The 19,260-nt window shown below is 44.1% G+C and overlaps 1 protein-coding gene across 1 annotated transcript in view; it reads left to right on the forward strand.

The window, feature by feature from the left end:
* KIF28 (kinesin family member 28) overlaps positions 1–19,260 on the forward strand; it is an 81,473-nt gene that overhangs the window by 42,727 nt on the left and 19,486 nt on the right. The window contains exons 10-16 of the mRNA XM_024976711.2: positions 4,540–4,646; positions 5,980–6,070; positions 10,195–10,249; positions 11,734–11,857; positions 13,336–13,480; positions 17,202–17,320; positions 17,976–18,083. Of these exons, the coding sequence (XP_024832479.1) occupies positions 4,540–4,646; positions 5,980–6,070; positions 10,195–10,249; positions 11,734–11,857; positions 13,336–13,480; positions 17,202–17,320; positions 17,976–18,083 (749 nt within the window). The remainder of the gene's footprint in view (positions 1–4,539; positions 4,647–5,979; positions 6,071–10,194; positions 10,250–11,733; positions 11,858–13,335; positions 13,481–17,201; positions 17,321–17,975; positions 18,084–19,260) is intronic.

Below are 19,260 nucleotides of genomic sequence, written 5' to 3' on the forward strand. Positions count from 1 at the left end.
ATTGCTTTGAGTGAAGGCCTTAGTTTTCCGTGTGGCAGCTTGAGTTGTGTGTAATTTTATGTGCATTAACAATTTAGAATAGGATTTGTGAAAAGGGCAAAATATAAAACTGTTCAAGTAGAATTGGTAAAGGCGTTCAGTATCAAAAGAGCCAGACTGGACGGTCGGGAAGCCCTGTGCTCAGTGCTCTTAGCGGAGCGTGATGCATTGTCCTGCCCTCGGTACCTGTTCCCCCTCCCCAAGTTGGGCTCCCTCAAGCCACATGGGCTCTCTCTCTGGTGTTAGCGGCTCTTCCGACCCTAACACACGCAAACTTCATGGATGTTCCCCTTGAGGGCAGGTTGTTGCTACCTGGCATACCTCTGGGTTCCCACGTCCTTACTCAATAAGGCTTCAGCCTCAACTAGGAACTCCCTAAATTAGAGTCTGTGCCCATGTCTGGTCCAGGGTGACACTGATGGGTCACAAATCTCTACACCTGGACAAGCCAGATGTTGACCTAAATGTTGCATCTGATTCCCATTGTTCATAAGCATAGGCACAGAACTCATGAAAAACAAGGGAAGATAAATCTTTGATTCTTCCTAAATCCCCTGACTTGACAGGAATGCCCTGAAACTGTCTTGCATGCTCACACAATTGAAAAACATAATGTTGAGCTTCCTGTTCTGATAAAGGACCTCTTTGCTCTGGTTTCCTATGAATTAAGGGGTGAACTTAGTCTTATTTTAGTTTTTTAAAAAGATTTTTTATTGAAGTGTAGTTAATTTATAATGTTGTGTTAGTTTCAAGTGTATAGCAAAGGGATTCAGTTGTATATAGATAGATGAGTACATACATAAAAATATACATAATTATTTTTCAGATTCCTTTCCATTATAGGTTATTATAAGATAGTGAGTATAGTTCCTTGTGTTATATAATATGCCCTTGTTGCTTATCTATTTTATATATAGTAATGTGTATCTATTAATCCCAAACTCCTAGTTTATCTCCCACCTCCATCCCCAGCTATCCCTTTTGATGATTATGTTTTTTTTTAATTTATTTTAATTGAGGCTAATTACTTTACAATATTGTGGTGTTTTTTGCCATACATTCACATGAATCCACCATGGGTGTACATGTGTTCCCCATCCTGAACCCCCCTCCCACCTCCCTCCCCATCCCATCCCTCAGGGTCATCCCAGTGCACCAGCCCTGAGCACCCTGTCTCATGCATTGAACCTGGACTGGCGATCTATTTCACATATGATAATACACATTTCAATGCTATTCTCTCAAATCATCCCACCCTCACCTTCTCCCACAGAGTCCAAAAGTCTCTTTTTTACATCTGTGTCTCTTTTGCTGTCTCGCATATAGGGTCATCATTACCATCTTTCTAAATTCCATATATATGCATTAGTATACTGTATTGGTGTTTTTCTTTCTGACTTACTTCACTCTGTATAATAGGCTCCAGTTTCATCCACTTCGTTAGAACTGATTCAAATATATTCCTTTTTATAGCTGAGTAATACTCCATTGTGTATATGTACCACAGCTTTCTTATCCATTCATCTGCCGATGGACATCTAGGTTGCTTCCATGTCCTAGCTATTGCAAACAGTGCTGCGATGAACATTGGGGTACACGTGTCTCTTTCAATTCTGGTTTCCTTGGTGTGTATGCCCAGCAGTGGGATTGCTGGGTCATATGGCAGTTTTATTTCCAGTTTTTTAAGGAATCTCCACACTGTTCTCCATAGTGGCTGTACTAGTTTGCATTCCCACCAACAGTGTAAGAGGGTTGCTTTTTCTCCTCACCCTCTCCAGCATTTATTGTTTGTAGATTTTTTGATAGCAGCCATTCTGACTGGTGTGAGATGGTACCTCATTGTGGTTTTTATTTGCATTTCTCTGATAATGAGTGATGTTGAGCATCTTTTCATGTGTTTGTCAGCCATCTATATGTCTTCTTTGGAGAAATGTCTATTTAGTTCTTTGGCCCATTTTTTGATTGGGTTGTTTATTTTTCTGAAATTGACCTGCAGGAGTTGCTTGAATATTTTTGAGATTAATTCTTTGTTAGTTGCTTCATTTACTATTATTTTCTCCCATTCTGAAGGCTGTCTTTTCACCTTGCTTATAGTTTCCTTAATTGTGCAAAAGCTTTTAAGTTTAATTAGGTCCCATTTATTTATTTTTGCTTTTATTTCCATTACTCTGGGAGGTGGGTCATAGAGGATGCTGCTATGATTTACATCAGGGAGTGTTTTGCTTATGTTTTCCTCTAGGAGTTTTATAGTTTCTGGTCTTACATTTAGATTTTTAATCCATTTTGAGTTTATTTTTGTGTATGGTTAGAAAGTGTTCTAGTTTCATTCTTTTACAAGTGATTGACCAGTTTTCCCTGCACCACTTGTTAAAGAGATTGTCTTTTCTCCATTGTATATTCCTGCCTCCTTTGTCAAATAGAAGGTGTCCATAGGTCCGTGGATTTATCTCTGGGCTTTCTATTTTGTTCCATTGATCTATATTTTTGTCTTTGTGCCAGTAACATATTGTCTTGATGACTGTAGCTTTGTAGTATAGCCTGAAGTCAGGCAAGTTGATTCCTCCAGTTCATTCTTCTTTCTCAATATTGCTTTGGCTATTTGAGGTTTTTTGTATTTCCATACAAATTGTGAAATTATTTGTTCTAGTTCTCTGAAAAATACTGTTGGTAGCTTGAATCTATAGATTGCTTTGGGTAGTATACTCATTTTCACTATATTGATTCTTCCAGTCCATGAACATGGTATATTTCTCCATCTATTTGTGTCACCTTTGATTTCTTTCATCAGTATTTTATAGGTCTTTTGTTTCTTTAGGTAACTTTATTCCTAAGTATTTTATTCTTTTTGTTGCAATTGTGAATGGAATTGTTTCCTTAATTTCTCTTTCTGTTTTCTCATTGTTAGTGTGTAGGAATGTAAGGGATTTCTGTATGTTAATTTTATATCCTGCAACTTTACTATATTCATTGATTAGCTCCAGTAATTTTCTGGTGGAGTCTTTAGGGTTTTCTATGTAGAGGATCATGTCATCTGCAAACAGTGAGAGTTTTACTTCTTCTTTCCCAATCTGGATTCCTTTTATTTCTTTTTCTTCTCTGATTGCTATGGCTAAAACTTCCAAAATTATGTTGAATAGTAGTGGTGAGAGTGGGCATCCTTTTCTTTTTTCTGACTTTAGGGGAAATGCTTTCAGTTTTTCACCATTGAGGATAATGTTTGCTGTGGGTTTATCATATATGGCTTTTATTATGTTGAGGTATGTTCCTTCTATGCCTGCTTTCTGGAGGATTTTTGTCATAAATGGATGTTGAATTTTGTCAAAGGCTTTCTCTGAATCTATTGAGATAATCATATGTTTTTTATCTTTCAATTTGTTAATGTGGTATACCACATTGATTGATTTGTGAATATTGAAGAATCCTTGCATCCCTGGGATAAAGCCCACTTGGTCATGATGGATGATCTTTTTAATATGTTGTTGGAATATATTCTATTATATAACAGAATAATATATTCTTTTTAATATGTTGTTGGAATATATTCTGTTATATAACAGAATAATATGTTCTGTCATAAAAATACCAACAGTATTTTTCATAGAACTAGAACAAATAATTTCACAATTTTTATGGAAATACAAAAAAACCTTGAATAGCCAAAGCAATCTGTTGGAATATGTTCTGTTTGCTAGAATTTTGTTAAGGATTTTTGCATCTATGTTCATCAGTGATATTGGCCTATAATTTTCTTTTTCTGTGGCATCTTTGTCTGGTTTTGGTATTAGGGTGATGGTGACTCTGTGGGAGAAGGCGAGGGTGGGATGATTTGAGAGAATAGCATTGAAACATGTGTGAAACAGATTGCCAGTCCAGGTTCGATTCATGAGACAGGATGCTCAGGGCTGGTGCAATGGGATGACCCAGAGGGATGGGATGGGGAGGAAGATGGGAGGAAGGTTCAGGATGGGGTTTAAATAAATTAGATTAAGGGAAAAAAAATAGAATGAGTTTGGAAGTTTACCTTCCTCTGCAATTTTCTGGAAGAATGACTATAAATTTGTTTTCTAATTCTGTGAGTCTGTTTTGTAAATAAGTTCAATTGTATCATTTTTTAAAGATTCCACATATAAGTGATACTATTTGATATTAATATTTGTCTTTATGGTAATCTCTAGGTCCATGTATGTTGCTGCAAATGATGTTATTTTTTATGGCTGAGTAATATTCCCTTGTATATATGTACCACATCTTCTTTGTCCATTCCTCTGTTGATGGACATTTAGATTGCTTCCATGTCATGACTATTGTGTCTAGTGCTGCTATGAAGATCCTAGTCTTTACAGTACTTTCCAGACTCAGTTAGTGCAGTTCCATTTCCCACTCCTGCTGAGAGTCCCTTGTTTTGACTCAGAACAGAATGGCAACATTCTGTGCCTCACCTTTGACACTGCAAACCTTAAAGCTGTCCTTCAGTTGCTTAAAATACCTCCCTCCTTCCAGAGCTGCCAGCCTGTTTACTTGGGCCTCCCAGTGACCAGATGAGCTGGGCGAACCAACTGGAGAAGGCCCGGTGGGAATGGCAGCAGCAATATGTGGCCATCGCCCAGGTGAGCTCACCACCTCCACCTGCTGAGGCCGACTGCCTGGGAGGGGATGGGGCAGCCTTGCATCTTAACCAGACACTCAGTGATGCCTGGGCTGCTGACAGGTGGATAATTGGGTAATTGGATAGTATACCTATTATGTGTAATGTGTGATTGTGACAAATTGTGATATGTGACATATGACTTTAAATTATTGGCAGAGTTGGGGATAGAATGGCAGGGCATGAAAAGGAAGGAAGCAGAGAGGCCTTGGTGCCTCTGATGCATGAGGCTGAGGATAGAATTCAAAGCTGTTGAAAATTAGAGGGATGGTATGGGGAGGGAGGAGGGAGGAGGGTTCAGGATGGGGAACACATGTATACCTGTGGCAGATTCATTTTGATATTTGGCAAAACTAATACAATTATGTAAAGTTTAAAAATAAAAAAAAGAAAATAATTCAAATTAAAAATGATATCTAGTCCTAAAAAAAAAAAAAAGAAAGAAAATTAGAATTTGGGGAGAATTTGAGGAATGTGATTGTCTTCTGGGGACTGTGTTGTGATCCTGAACCATGGATCTGGCATTCACTGCCAGCTCCGGATCATAAATGGGCTGTGATGTGAACTTTGTTCCTGGGCCAGGGAGATGCCTTCTCTGCCTTCTGTCAACACAACCCCTCCCATAACCTTACTCCCCAAAGCTATGGGGCTTTGGACAAGCTCCAGAGTCATGGGCCGGCCCTGGAGGACTTTAGCAGTGGTGGGAGGGATCCAGTCCATATTCCAGAAGGTTCCTGGAGCCAGAATAGATGGGAGCCTCAAGTGTTGGGAGTGGAGTGGGGGTGGAGGTCTGTGGCTGCAGGGGGTCAGGATGAGTTAGGGTCCAAGGACTTAGAGATGTGGGCATAATGTGGCTGCATATGTCAGAGAGAAATGCCAAGAAAATAACCTCCTGTGTAACCTGGGTTTGTGCCTCTTGGCTGCAAATGTCAAGAGGATCGATCCACAGTGAAGAACTTAGGACTCTTGTTTTGTGTAGATAGTTACAATCAGAAGGACTTTCATCCTCTTTATCAGAACTTCCAGATTCAAAGCTTTCCTTGTGCCCATATAGTTTATTCCAGTTCCGTTTGACTGTCAATCCTCTATAATCACAATACCAATCACTACCTGTATTAAAGAATGAAATGCATTTTCATAACCAAGAGAGGGCGATGTCACAGCCCCATTTTGCCATCAGCATCTTTTGGGTGATGAGGTCACTGGAGGACTGGGAGCAGTGGATAGGAAGGAACTTTGCCCTCTGTGCTGTGCTGCCCCGTCTGGTGAGGATACCCTCTCTGTTTCTCCTCCAGGAGCAGCAGATGATAAAAACCTTCCCCCACCTTCTCAACGTCAATGAAGACCCGCAGCTCACGGGGGTTCTCAAGCACTTCATTCAGGCTGGTACTTACTTACCCCTCTCAACTCGCACCGAGGGAAGGCAGAGGGAAGAGGGTCAAGAGGCACTTGCCTGCTGGCTTTGGTTCGTAAGGTCTCTGGCCGAATTGTCTGGGACCTTCTAATTTGCAGAGTGATGTTAACTGACCTGGCACTTCCTCAGCAGTTGATTTTGGTTCTGTTCATGCCTCTTGCCCCTGAGCATATTTCTTTTTCTTTTAAAAAATTTTTAATGGTAAAATACACATTACAGAAAACTCACCATGTTAACCATTTTTAAGTGTACAGTGCAGTGGCATTAAGTGCTTTTGCATTGTTGTGCAACCATTTTGTGTGTGTGTGCACACACATGTGTGCAAGCATTCAGTTGCTCAGTTGTGCCTGACATTTTGTGACCCCATAGACTGTGGCCCATTAGGCTCCTCTGTCCATGGGATTAGCCATGCAAGAATACTGGAGTGGGTTGCTGTTTCCTCCTCCAGGGGATCTTTCTGACCCAGGGATCAAACCCACGTATCCTGCATCTCCTGCACTGGCAAGCAGATTCTCTACCACTGAGCCACCTGGGAAGCCCTGGGCAACCATTACAGGCACCCATCTCCAGATTTTTTTTGTCTTCCCAAACTGAAACTCTGTCCCCATTATGCAATAACTCCCTGTTAGCCCCTCACCCAGTCCTTGGCAACCATCATTTTACTTCCTGTCTCTATGAATTTAACCATTCCAGGTACTTTTATAAATACAATATTTGTCCTTTTGTGTCTGGCTTACTTAGCATAATTTCTTCCAGCTTCATCCATATTGAAGCATGTATCAGGATTTTCTCCCTTTTTAAGACTGAACAATACATGATTTTATGTGTTTACCACATTTATTTATCCATTCATCCACTGGAAAATGGCACCAGTATTTGGTCACATCTGGCTTCCGCACTTTAGCCCTATGCACACTCAGGACAGGAGAGGCTTTTGCAGGACAGTAGTTGGGGCTGGAGATCAAGACTGACATATACTCACTACTATATATAAAATAGATAATTAATAAGAACCTACTGTACAGCACAGGGAACTCTACTCAATACTCTGTAATGACCTACATGGGAAAAGAACCTAAAAAAGAGTAGATGTAGATATATGTATAACTGATTCACTTTGCTGCACAGAAGAAACTGACACAATATTGTAAACCAACTATGCTCCAATAAAAATTAATTAAAATTAATTAAAGTAACAATAATAAATCCATTAAGATCAGATCAGATCAGATCAGTCATTCAGTTGTGTCTGACTCTTTGCGACCCCATGAATCGCAGCACGCCAGGCCTCCCTGTCCATCACCAACTCCCGGAGTTCACTCAGACTCACGTCCATTGAGTCGGTGATGCCATCCAGTCATCTCATCCTCTGTCGTCCCCTTCTCCTCTTGCCCCCAATCCCTCCCAGCATCAGAGTCTTTTCCAATGAGTCAACTCTTCGCATGAGGTGGCCAAAGTACTGGAGTTTCAGCTTTAGCATCATTCCTTCCAAAGAAATCCCAGGGCTGATCTCCTTCAGAATGGACTGGTTGGATCTCCTTGCAGTCCAAGGGACTCTCAAGAGTCTTCTCCAACACCACAGTTCAAAAGCATCCATTCTTCGGCACTCAGCTTTCTTCACAGTCCAGCTCTCACATCCATACATGACCACTGGAAAAACCATAGCCTTGACTAGACGAACCTTTGTTGGCAAGGTAATGTCTCTGCTTTTGAATATGCTATCTAGGTTGGTCATAACTTTCCTTCCAAGGAGTGTCTTTTAATTTCATGGCTGCAGTCACCATCTGCAGTGATTTTGGAGCCCCCCAAAATAAAGTCTGACACTGTTTCCATTGTTTCCCCATCTATTTCCCATGAAGTGATGGGACCAGATGCTATGATCTTCGTTTTCTGAATGTTGAGCTTTAAGCCAACTTTTTCACTCTGCACTTTCACTTTCATCAAGAGGCTTTTGAGTTCCTCTTCACTTTCTGCCATAAGGGTGGTGTCATCTGCATATCTGAGGTTCTTGATATTTCTCCCAGCAATCTTGATTCCAGCATGTGCTTCTTCCAGCCCAGAGACTCTCATGATGTACTCTGCATAGAAGTTAAATAAACAGGGTGACAATATATACCCTTGATGTACTCCTTTTCCTATTTGGAACCAGTCTGTTGTTCCATGTCCAGTTCTAACTCTTGCTTCCTGACCTGCATACAAATTTCTCAAGAGGCAGGTCAGGTGGTCTGGTATTCCCATCTCTTTCAAAATTTTCCACAGTTTATTGTGATCCACACAGTCAAAGGCTTTGGCATAGTCAATAAAGCAGAAATAGATGCCTTTCTGGAACTCTCTTGCTTTTTCCATGATCCAGCAAATGTTGGCAATTTGATCTCTGGTTCCTCTGCCTTTTCTAAAACCAGCTTGAACATCAGGAATTTCACAGTTCACATATAGCTGAAGCCTGGCTTGGGAAATTTTGAGCATTCCTTTACTAGCATGTGAGATGAGTGCAATTGTGTGGTAGTTGGAGCATTCTTTGGCATTGCCTTTCTTTGGGATTGGAATGAAAACTGACCTTTTCCAGTCCTGTGGCCACTGCTGAGTTTTCCAAATTTGCTGGCATATTGAGTGCAGCACTTTCACAGCATCATCTTTCAGGATTTGGAAGAGCTCAACTGGAATTCTATCACCTCCACTAGCTTTGTTTGTAGTGATGCTTTCTAAGGCCCACTTGACTTCACATTCCAGGATGTCTAGCTCTAGGTGAGTGATCACACCATCGTGGTTATCTGGTTGGTGAAGATCTTTTTTGTACAGTTCTTCTGTGTATTCTTGCCACCTCTTCTTAATATCTTCTGCTTCTGTTAGTTCCATACCATTTCTGTCCTTTATCGAGCCCATGTTTGCATGAAATGTTCCCTTGATATCTCTTATTTTCTTGAAGAGATCTCTAGTCTTTCCCATTAATGGCACATTCTTAAATAAAAAATATTTTCCTAAGCAAACAAACAGAAAGTTAGGAATATCACAAAAAAGGCAGAAATTAAAGCAATTATCCCCCGGGCAAGGTGATGTCCATGTACCATCATGATTGAAAATCACAGTGAGAAAATCCCTTCAAGTGATCCAACTGGAGAGGAAATGGCACTTCCCAAACATCAGATATGTTACTAAGATCAAATCCAGGAAATTTGGGGGGAAAAAAAGGTTATTTTAATTCTTTTCTTTCTTTTTTTTTTTTTTGTGAACTTCATCTACATAGTTACATGTGGTTGTGATTCATCAGTTCCACTCAGTTCCAGACATTCACCCAGCAGATTGTACTGTCACCTCCCTTCTATTTTTTTTTTTCTTCTTCCAGGGGATCGAACCTAGGTCTCCTGCATTGCAGGCAGAGGCTTTACCACCTGAGTCAACAGGGAAGCCCACTTTTATTTATGGCTTTATAGTTAAACAAGTCTGCTTCATTCCATGGCATTCTGGGTAGCTTTCTTGAGTGATCATTAACTTACAGTGGTCTCCCAAATTTCCCCAGGTTTCCCCTTTCTACCTATAATCCCCTACTGGGACTTTTATAACTACCTGTATAACTATTCTATTCTATCTCCATTACTTGGGCAAGCCTCGAACTCCTTATGCCTCTGTTTTCTCATGTATGAAATGGGTATAATAATAGTGCATATATCATATGTTATTTATACTATTTATATTCCTTAATCCCACAAAGTACTTCTCCCCTCTACTGTCTCACCTCTCCCCCTGTCAGAGAGAGAGAGAAAAATTCTCACCACGGTCTTCTTTTTTTTTTTTGAAAATATGTACCATGAGGTACTTTAGTTATTTTCAGTATTCATCCCACTTGCATAATATCTAAGACAGAACTATGTCATACCATATTCTTTTTTTTTTTTTTCTGAAAAATTTCACAATATAATGTTGATAGTTTACCATGAAGAAATTAAGAAAAGAGAATAGTTTCTAATGTTTATCCATGTATTGACTGTTCGTAGTGCTCTTTACTCCTTCCTGTATTTCCCAGTTTTGTTTTGATATTATCATCATTCATAAAGGACTTTATCATTTTTTATGATAAAGAATTTATAATTCTTTTCAGGTTCGTGTGATGCTGGTAAAGCAGCTTCAAATGCCATTACTCTTCAAGGTTTGGGGTAAGTGAACAGACTCAGTACCTTTGTCCAGCATTACAGAATTGAGACCACTGCATCCAGAGGATACTCTCAAAATTCATCTAGTCATTGTCAGGGCAGGCCACAAGCCCTGCCAGACAGCCAAAGATGAGAACTGACCAGATGTATCTTGGGACCCACTCTAATACTTATTATGGAAGGTCACATGGGAGGGTTTTCTTCTCTCACCGAAATCCCTCTTGCTGGGCTCAGTTTGTTTTCTTGGATCTGGTCTGGGGAGAAAGGGACTTATTCTCACAAATGGACCTGAGCAGAGGGGGGCAGGAAATAAAGAGAGTTAAGAGGACAGGCCCCATATGGTGGCGCGGGCCTTTCGTGGTCTCACCACCAAGAGCAAAGGCATCTCTGTGCTCGGAGCCCTTGCCAACTGGACTAACACGAAGCCCAGACTTGGAGCTGATCCCTCCCCGAGGGACCCAAGGCAGGTTTGTAAACTCAGAGTAGGGGGGTGAACTTCTGTGGCCTCTCTCCCAGGGAGGCTGCTGCTCCAGGGTTCCTCCCTGATTCCAGCCCCACTGTGTCATGACTGCCCACGGATTTCCAGCCAATAGACTCGGGGCATTACTCACCAGTCCCCCATGACAGACCTCAGCCCTCCACAGTCCACCCCAGCCCTTGTGTGTGGGTGTGTGTGTGAGTTGGCAGCAGAGGGTGGGTGGGTGGTGAGAGGGACCTGTAGGGAGGGGCACTAACTCACCCTGACCAATGGCCTCTAGCCCCTTTCCCCCAATTCTTCCTGGGGATCCCCTCATCCCTCTTTCCAGATCACTTCCTGTGGGGACCCTGGTCCACAAACCCACAGGTCTGGAATTGACTGAACTGCAGCTGAGCTGAGGTTAAAACCTTGCTCCTGAGGACCCCTGGGCCTGAGTGTGTCTCAGCTTCTCAAACATTCACAACATCCGAGGAGCCCAGGGACATTCTAGAACAGTAACGGGCACATAGGTGATATCTGTTGGGAGCCAAACTGATGCCTCTGATACAGGCCCCAAATCTTGTAACATCTCAGGTCTGGATTTGTGTAGATAAAGACGAAGAAACAGACCTAAACTTCTTGGTGATATGTAGGCTTGTTATTAAATCTCCTTCCCAGTAGTCTCCTCTGAAACACCATTCTTTCCATTTCTCTCCACTCCATCCCACCGACTTGTGAGTCCCTGCGGGCTCCAGCTTGACTCTGTGTCTCCTGGCCCCAGGAGGGTGGGGAGGAGTCAGGAGTGGGGTTGGTTCTACTAATAAGCAGTTGCTTTGTTGTCTCCCCTCTTGGTCAAGGCAGGGTCCCTTGCACCCGCCTCTCCACCTCCACCCACTGAACAACAGGAGCCCCACGGGCCTACCTAGCAGCTGTAGGCCTTGCCTAGTTGTGCAAATGACAAAGAACTACCTACACTGTTCACCAAAATTGTGATTTATTTGGTCACTTAGACACATTCTTGTCCTTTTAGAATTTCAGAGAAACATGCTTCCTTCACGAATTCGGGTGGTAAAGTGACGGTGACTCCATACGGCAAATGCAAGGTCATCGTTAATGGGGTGCCCATCACGACCAAGACGAAGCTGCAGCATTTGGTAAACTCCCCTGCGGAGCCACAGGATTTCCTAAGTCCAACCAGGAGAGCTGGAGTGAGGCCGGCAGGGCTGGGCGCTAAGCCCCTTCTGTCCCTCTGCCACCGTGTCCCAGTGATGACGAGGTCACAGCTGTGGAGTTGGGATATTAACTCCCTGAGTGTCTGGGGGAAGTCGTTTCACCTCCCTGGACCTTGCTTACAAAACAGAGAGGGGTGAACTAGGTGCTCGCCAAGATCCTTCCAGCTCTAACGCTGTATGATATTTTAGATTTTAACAACCTGCCATGGAGGGACTTCCCTGATGGTCCAGTGGCTAAGATTCTGAGCTCCCAATGCAGGGGGCCTGGGTTCGATCCCTGGTCAGGGAACTAGATCCCAGATGCTGCAACTAAGACCTGGCACAGCCAAATAAATGAATAAATATTAAGAAGAAAAAAAAAATCTGTGCTGGAGAGAACTGCCAGCACCTTGCCAACACTGGGCTCTCTGCATCTCCCCACCACCCTGTCAGTAGCACAGGGGCTCAAGACCCTTCTCCTGTCCCTTCTCCACGCTGAAGCCACAGAAAGCCTTCTATTTTATTTTTTTAATTTGAGGATAATTGCTTTACAATGTTGTGGTGGTCTTTGCTGTACATCAAATCAGTCATAATTATATATATAAAACCCCTCCCTCTTGAGCCTCCTCCTGCATCCCGCCCATTCCACCCCTCTACACAGAGATCCCTTTAGACTAGCACACTGGAGCAAGCCACTCCTTTCTTGGAAATCCTTCAGTGACCCACCCTTTTAGGACACCAGAGTGAGTGGGCCCATCATCTGCTTCTCTGGCCTCACTGCTCTGCCTGGGCTTCCCTTGGTCACATGACTCTCTGATGCTCAGACCTTCCAGGCTCTGGTCAACAGTACTCTTCTTGGCCTCACTAAAACTTAGCACTCGTGAAAGTTGCTCAGTCATGTCCGACTCTTTTCAACCCCATGGACTATATAGTCCATGGAATTCTCCAGGCCAGAGTACTGGAGTGGGGAGCCTTTTCTCCAGGGGATCTTCCCAACCCAGGGATCGAACCCAGGTCTCCCGCATTACAGGTGGATTCTTTACCAGTTGTGTCACCTTAAATAGTGCACCTTCCCCGAGGTGCTCTGTAATTCCCAGTGTGAATTAGCCCAGTACATTCTGTGGAAGCCCTGCCCTTTTCCTCCCCATCCTGCACAGGCTGTTACATCATTAGTTTATCAAGTCCTGGAGGGGAGGGATGGGTCTGTCTAGTCCCCACTGACTCCCCCAGTGGCTGACAGAGAACCCAGAATAAAGGATTAGTCAACGAAAGCACAAGAAAGCAAGAGGCCCCTCTTCCCTCCTCATTTACAGGTCTCTCCCCTGCTTGGGGATTCACGAGGTCCCATAATGCACACAGAGCAGCAGGCTGACTTCACCCGCTCTGCCCTCCTCCCTCTGAGCGCACTGTCTCCTTCTTAGGACCGGATTATTTTGGGATCCAACAGCGCCTACCTTTACATTGGGTTTCCTTCCGAGCGAGGCAGTGAGGACTTGAGCAGATTTGATTATGACTTTTTCCAGCTGGAGAGAGCGGCTGCTGAGGGAGTGAGCACTGACAAGCTCGGTGAGCAGCCCAGGCCAGGCTTCTGGCATTTTCCATGGGTGGATGTAAAAGCAGTGTTTTCCCTTGTGTGCAATCCTGCTTTCCTTAAGAAAATAATCTTTGTGTCAAAATACAATGTTTAGAAGATTAAAGTATGATTTTCATAGAGTAAGCACAGGTGGAAGATTTATTTAATTCATAAAATTAATTATGAGGGTAAAGATGCTGATGTAGGTTCAATCCCTGGGTTGGGAAGATCCCCTGGAGGAGGGCATGGCAATGCATGGAGAATTGAAGGATGCTCCAATATTCTTGCCTGGAGAATCCCGTAGACAGAGCAACCTGATGGGCTACAGTCCATGGGGTCGCAAAGTCAGACATGACTGAGTATCCTTAAACACTTCATTGTGTTACTCCTAAGGAAAAGGACTTTCTCTTAATAACTACAGTACAATTCTCAATATCAGAAAATTAACATTGATACTATTATTTAATCTATGAATTCCATGCATATTTACCTAATTGTTTCAAAAACCTCCCTTATAAAAAATTGGGATACAGGGTCCAATCCAGGACCACATTTAGTTGTCACGTCTCTTTGGTCTCCTTAAATCTGGAACAAGTCACCAGGTCTGTTTTTGTCTTTCATGACCTTGACATTTTTGAAGAGTAAAGACCATTTTTTTAGGTTTTTAGGATGCTTCCCCATGATTGGATTGAGGTGATAGGTTTTCGGCAGGAATGCCAGCAAAGTGATGCTGTGTCCTCTGTGCCTCACAGCAGACACACTTGGTGTCAGTTTGTCCATCTTTGGTGGCGTTAATTGTGATCACTTGGTTAAGGTGGTGTCTACCAGGTTTCTCCATCGTAAAATGAGTTATCCTGAGGCAAGAGGTAAATGCCGCCCCAGAGTTAAGTGACTGGAGATTCACTCCCTGTGGATCAAAGCTCCAGGAGAGAATAACAGGACAATTAAGAGAGGAGGCGGGACCCTGCCCAGACCACATATTTCTCATTCTCGAAGTCAGAAGACTTCCTTGACCAAACATGCGCAGAAAGGCTCCTTAAAGTTTCAAACGGGAGTGACCTTTTGCCTTCAATCTTTCCCAGCACTATCCACATGTACTGTACTCTTTTTCCTTCCTGATAAATACTTTACTTACTTCCCTGCTGCTGCTGCTGCTGCTGCTGCTAAGTCGCTGCAGCCCACCAGGCTCCCCTGTCCTTGGGATTCTCCAGGCAAGAACATTTTTCTGTCTTTGTGGGAATTCTCCTGAAAAGCTGAAGGGCCAGGGGCCTGCTCACTGTCCTCTGGTCTAGTGGCGAGGATTTGGTGCTCTCACTGCCACAACCCCACAACCCCACTTCAATCTCTGGTGGGGGAACTGAAGCTCCGCTTCCAGCCGCTGCAGGCTGAGGCCACCTGAGAGCAATCCTATCTTTTCAATTAATATTTTATGGGGAGAGACTTTGATATGTAGATATCCTATACCTCATTACAATTTCATCCACTAGTTTTATCATCCTTTGATCATTGGATAATCAGTATGGATTTTTGTCAAATGGTGAATTCCTAGCTTCACAATTTCCTCTACCTATATTTGAAAAAACAAAAAGGTACTATAAGAAATGTTTTATCTGTTGATTTGTTTATTCATTTAGTTATATCAGTGTGGTCTCAGAGTCCTGTTTTAGTCAATAAGTTATCTGTTGCTTTCATAATTCATTTTGATGTGCAAACCATCCCTGTTTTGGTCAGTGGGCACCCCTTCAAGCTGGACTCTGTGTCTCCCGGACGTTCCTCACCAGGCACTAGCTTACTTTCTGGCATCAAAAATGTTCCAGGTGTGGTCTCTCAGCCCCAGCTCAGGTGTCATTTCCCCCAAGGATCCTGATTCCTTTTGGTAAAGAATGACATTTATAAATCAAGATCTGGAGCTACGTGTGCAAACTGCTACATTAACACATGTGTTCCCCCACACATATTACAGCTTCACCTATTCTGTAAAGCCATAAGTTCATCCTCATATGGCCAATTCCAGTTCAATACCACAGAGTTTATTTTCATTTTCCCTGAATGGGCAAACATAATACATCTGTCAATTTTCCTCCATCTGTTCTCTGGATTCTCTCCCCTCTCACTATCTCAAGCATTTGTCTGTGAAAAGCCCCTTCTCTTTTGCATCACTAAAGGCTCTCCATGAATCATTCCATCACATGCAAACATGCTCCACTATCTTCTGCCATAAAAACAAACTTACAAAGCCCTACCTGGACCCACATCTCCCTTTGTTGTTGTTCAGCTGCTCAGTCGTGTCTGACTCTTTGCGACCCCATGGACTGCAGCATGCCAGGCTTCCCTGTCCATCACCAACTTCCGGAGCTTGCTCGAACTCATGTCCATCGAGCTGATGATGCCATCCAACCACCTCATCCCTCTGTGGTTCCCTTCTCCTGCATTTAATCTTTCCCAGCCTCAGGGCCTTTTCCAATGAGAAAAGACCTCTAGCTACTCTAGCTCCCTCTAGCTCCCTCTCCCTCTAGCTACTGCTGTATTTCAACTCCCCCACAACGACCTGGGAGTCCTTGTCCGCAAGAACACTCAGGAGCTTTGTCATTTCTCTTTGTTCATCTCTTCCCTTGCCTCAGATGGAGGTTCTTGACCACCTTGCTTCCCCTCTCATTCCCAGACCCCAGATCACTCCCCTCAGGGGAGGCTGTGGTGCCAGGGCCCACCTGCTGCCCGCCTGCACCCCCAACCCTGCCCAGTCAGGTGAGTATGGGCTCCACCGAGGTCTCTGGCTATGCTGAACTCGCAAAGGTGGAGCATCTCACATGGCGCCTGTGCAAACTTGTCTTCTAAACCCATGAGCAGTGTCGTGGGTGCACCTACATATGTGCAAAATAGATCCTCCCTTTTTCCTGCACCAAAGGTTTCTCTTCAGAATTTTAGCAAAATAAATGGATTTGAAAGTGACCTCTTTGTTCATTGTCTGCAAGTTACTGAACAAAACAAGTCAATAAGACTCTAATACCAAGCCTGGACACCCTATATATTCATTTATTCATTTACAGGGTTGAATTTTCCAGCCCAGGGCTGGCAGCACAGTGAGGTTGAACAAGCCCTGACCCTGGTCAAAGGTGCTTAGCACCAGCAAAGACTGATTCTTCAGCAAGGTGGCTGTTGGGCAATTCTGGGGAGTCAGACCTCAGCACAGGAAATCCCTAAATAACTGAGAGTTCTTGACAGGAGGCAGCACCAGCCAGGGTCTGGCAGGGGGGATTGGCTCACCCATCGTGTCCATGATCCCCTCCTCCAAGCCACCCCAAACAGAAGTAAGGACAAGTTGCTTCTGTGCCAGCTGTGGTTTCAGGAGAAGCCCCCAGACCTTCCTTTAGCCAGCTGTATTATTCTTGGCCCAGCCTCTTCACTGGACAGTCTGGAGCTACCTTGGGTCAAGGACACAGACCAAGACTGAAAATCAGAGGCAGGGAACCTCCTGTCACAATGCTGCCGAGATTCATGGGTTGAGATGAGCAAGGGAGGCAGCAACTTTTCTTCCCCACTTAGTTTTCTTCCTAGTTTTTAAAAAAAATACACGTTCATAAATTTAAAATATAAATATTTGGTGAACAGTTGAATGATTGAATGAAGGAAGCAAAGAGCATGCAAGTTTATTCATGGATGAAAGGTATCCCAGAACCAGTGAGTGACCTCCCCTCCCTCTCCGATCTTTCCTAGGTGCTGTGAACAGTGGGGATGGGAAAGCGGACCCCAGTGTCCTGGCTGTGTTCCAGGACTACGTCAAACTGATGCCACTGGTTGCAGAAGCAAATCAAATGAGCGAAGAGCTGAAAAAGGTAAGTGCAGAAAATGGTAAAATCTCAGCTCTAGAAAGGACCTTAGAGGACAAATTCAACGAGCACCGCTTTCCCACTGCCCCGAATTGGCTTCATGGTGTAGACACGCCAGACCCTCGGGTCTGGAGACGGCAGGTGCTTTGCCCGAGACCCCACAGTGAGCTAGTGACAGGGCCTCAGTCAACACCCCAGGCCTCCCCAGTTCCAGCCTCGAGTCCATTCCTTCTACCTCTGGCCCCCACGGCTCCAGAACCACCAAGATGCCAGACCAATGCTTGCCCACCATGGCCACCCCACCCCAGATTGTCCTTGAGTCCTTCTCTGGGTGCACACACCCTGAAGGCTTCTCTGCCCCAGAGAAGGCCTGGGTTTGGAGTCACTCCCTGGTGACACAGGATCCCAATCATCAGGAAACTTGCACAAGACTCAGTCCCTTTGGTGAGGCTTACACATGAAATAGTTCCAGGATGCTGCTGAGAAATTCTGGGTGCTTTGTCATTTCCCTTGATGGGAATTCCAAGGAGCAAGAGGTGGACCATCTTCTTTCAGAAAGTCCGAGTGTGGAGAGGATGAAAAATAAATTGCAAAGATGGTATGTAAAATTTACATACTGAGAAATATAAAATTACTTAGTGAGAAGTGTTTTTCTTACCAGGGACTTAATATGGAGCTGAAGGTGAAGAATTTAGCTTCGTCAGATTCCAGGGGCTGTGACCTACAAAAAGAGGTCACGGTGAAGGTGACCCATCAAAGGACTCATCAGGTGAGGCTGCCCCTGGGGGCTGGTGTGCGACTCCACAAGGGGTTTCTGAGGAGGTTTCCTAGGGATACAGGTTAGTTTTACCTGCTACAGCCTGTGGAGCTCCAGCAAAGGGGCAAGATAGGCTCCAAGTATGAGTGGGATTCTGGGGGACCGACTCTGGGGAGAGGAGGACCCTCCGAGGCTCCAAGTATGAGTGGGATTCTGGGGGACCGACTCTGGGGAGAGGAGGACCCTCTGAGTTTCCTCTTCTGGTTCCTCTATCGCACACAACACTGAGACCTGGGATCTTTCCCACCTGCAGGCAGTGAAAACTTTCTATTTATTTTTATCATGACTCCAAAGTTTTAGTACCCGAAGGGAGCCTGAACACCAGCTGAAAATGGTGTTCGTGTGAGTGCCCGAGAGAGAGGGCTACCGTTTTGAGCAATGAGAAAACGCACACTTTCATTAAGACTCCAGAAGGTGGGCTTTCCTGGTGGTCTGGTGGTAAAGAATCTGCCTGCCAATGCAGGTGTTGTTGTTCAGTTGCGCAGTTGTGTCCAATTCTTTGCGACCCCGTGGACTGCAGCACACCAGGCTTCCTTGTCCTTCACCATCTCTTGGAGCTTGCTCAAACTTGTATCCATTGATACAGTGATGCCATCCAACCATCTCATCCTCTGTCGTCCCCTTCTCCTCCTGCCCTCAATCTTTCTCAGCATCAGGGTCTTTTCCAATGAGTCGGCTCTTCGCATCAGGTGGCCAAGTACTACAGCTTCAGCTTCAGCATCAGTCCTTCCAATGAATATTCAGTGTTTATTTCCTTTAGGATTGACTGGTTTGCTCCCCTTGTAGTCCAAATGCAGGGGACATGGGTTTGATTCCTGGTCCAGGAAGATCCCAAGTGCCTCAGGCAACTAAGCCCATGTGCCACAACTACTGAAGCCCACGCGCCCTAGAGTCTGTGCTCCTCAACAAGAGAAGTCACCACGACGAGAAGCCTGTGCACCAAAGCCAGGGAGGAGCCCCTGCTCTTGGCAACAAGAGAAAAGTTTGAGCAGCAATGAAGTTCTTTGAGCATCTTTTATTTGCTGACAAAGGTCCATATAGTCAAAGCAATGGTTTTTCCGGTAGTTATGCATGGATATGAAAGTTGGACCATAAAGAAGGCTGAGTGTGGAAGAATTGATGCTTTTGA

The sequence above is a fragment of the Bos taurus genome, chromosome 16 (assembly GCF_002263795.3).
Source record: "Bos taurus isolate L1 Dominette 01449 registration number 42190680 breed Hereford chromosome 16, ARS-UCD2.0, whole genome shotgun sequence".
Lineage (NCBI taxonomy): Eukaryota > Metazoa > Chordata > Mammalia > Artiodactyla > Bovidae > Bos > Bos taurus.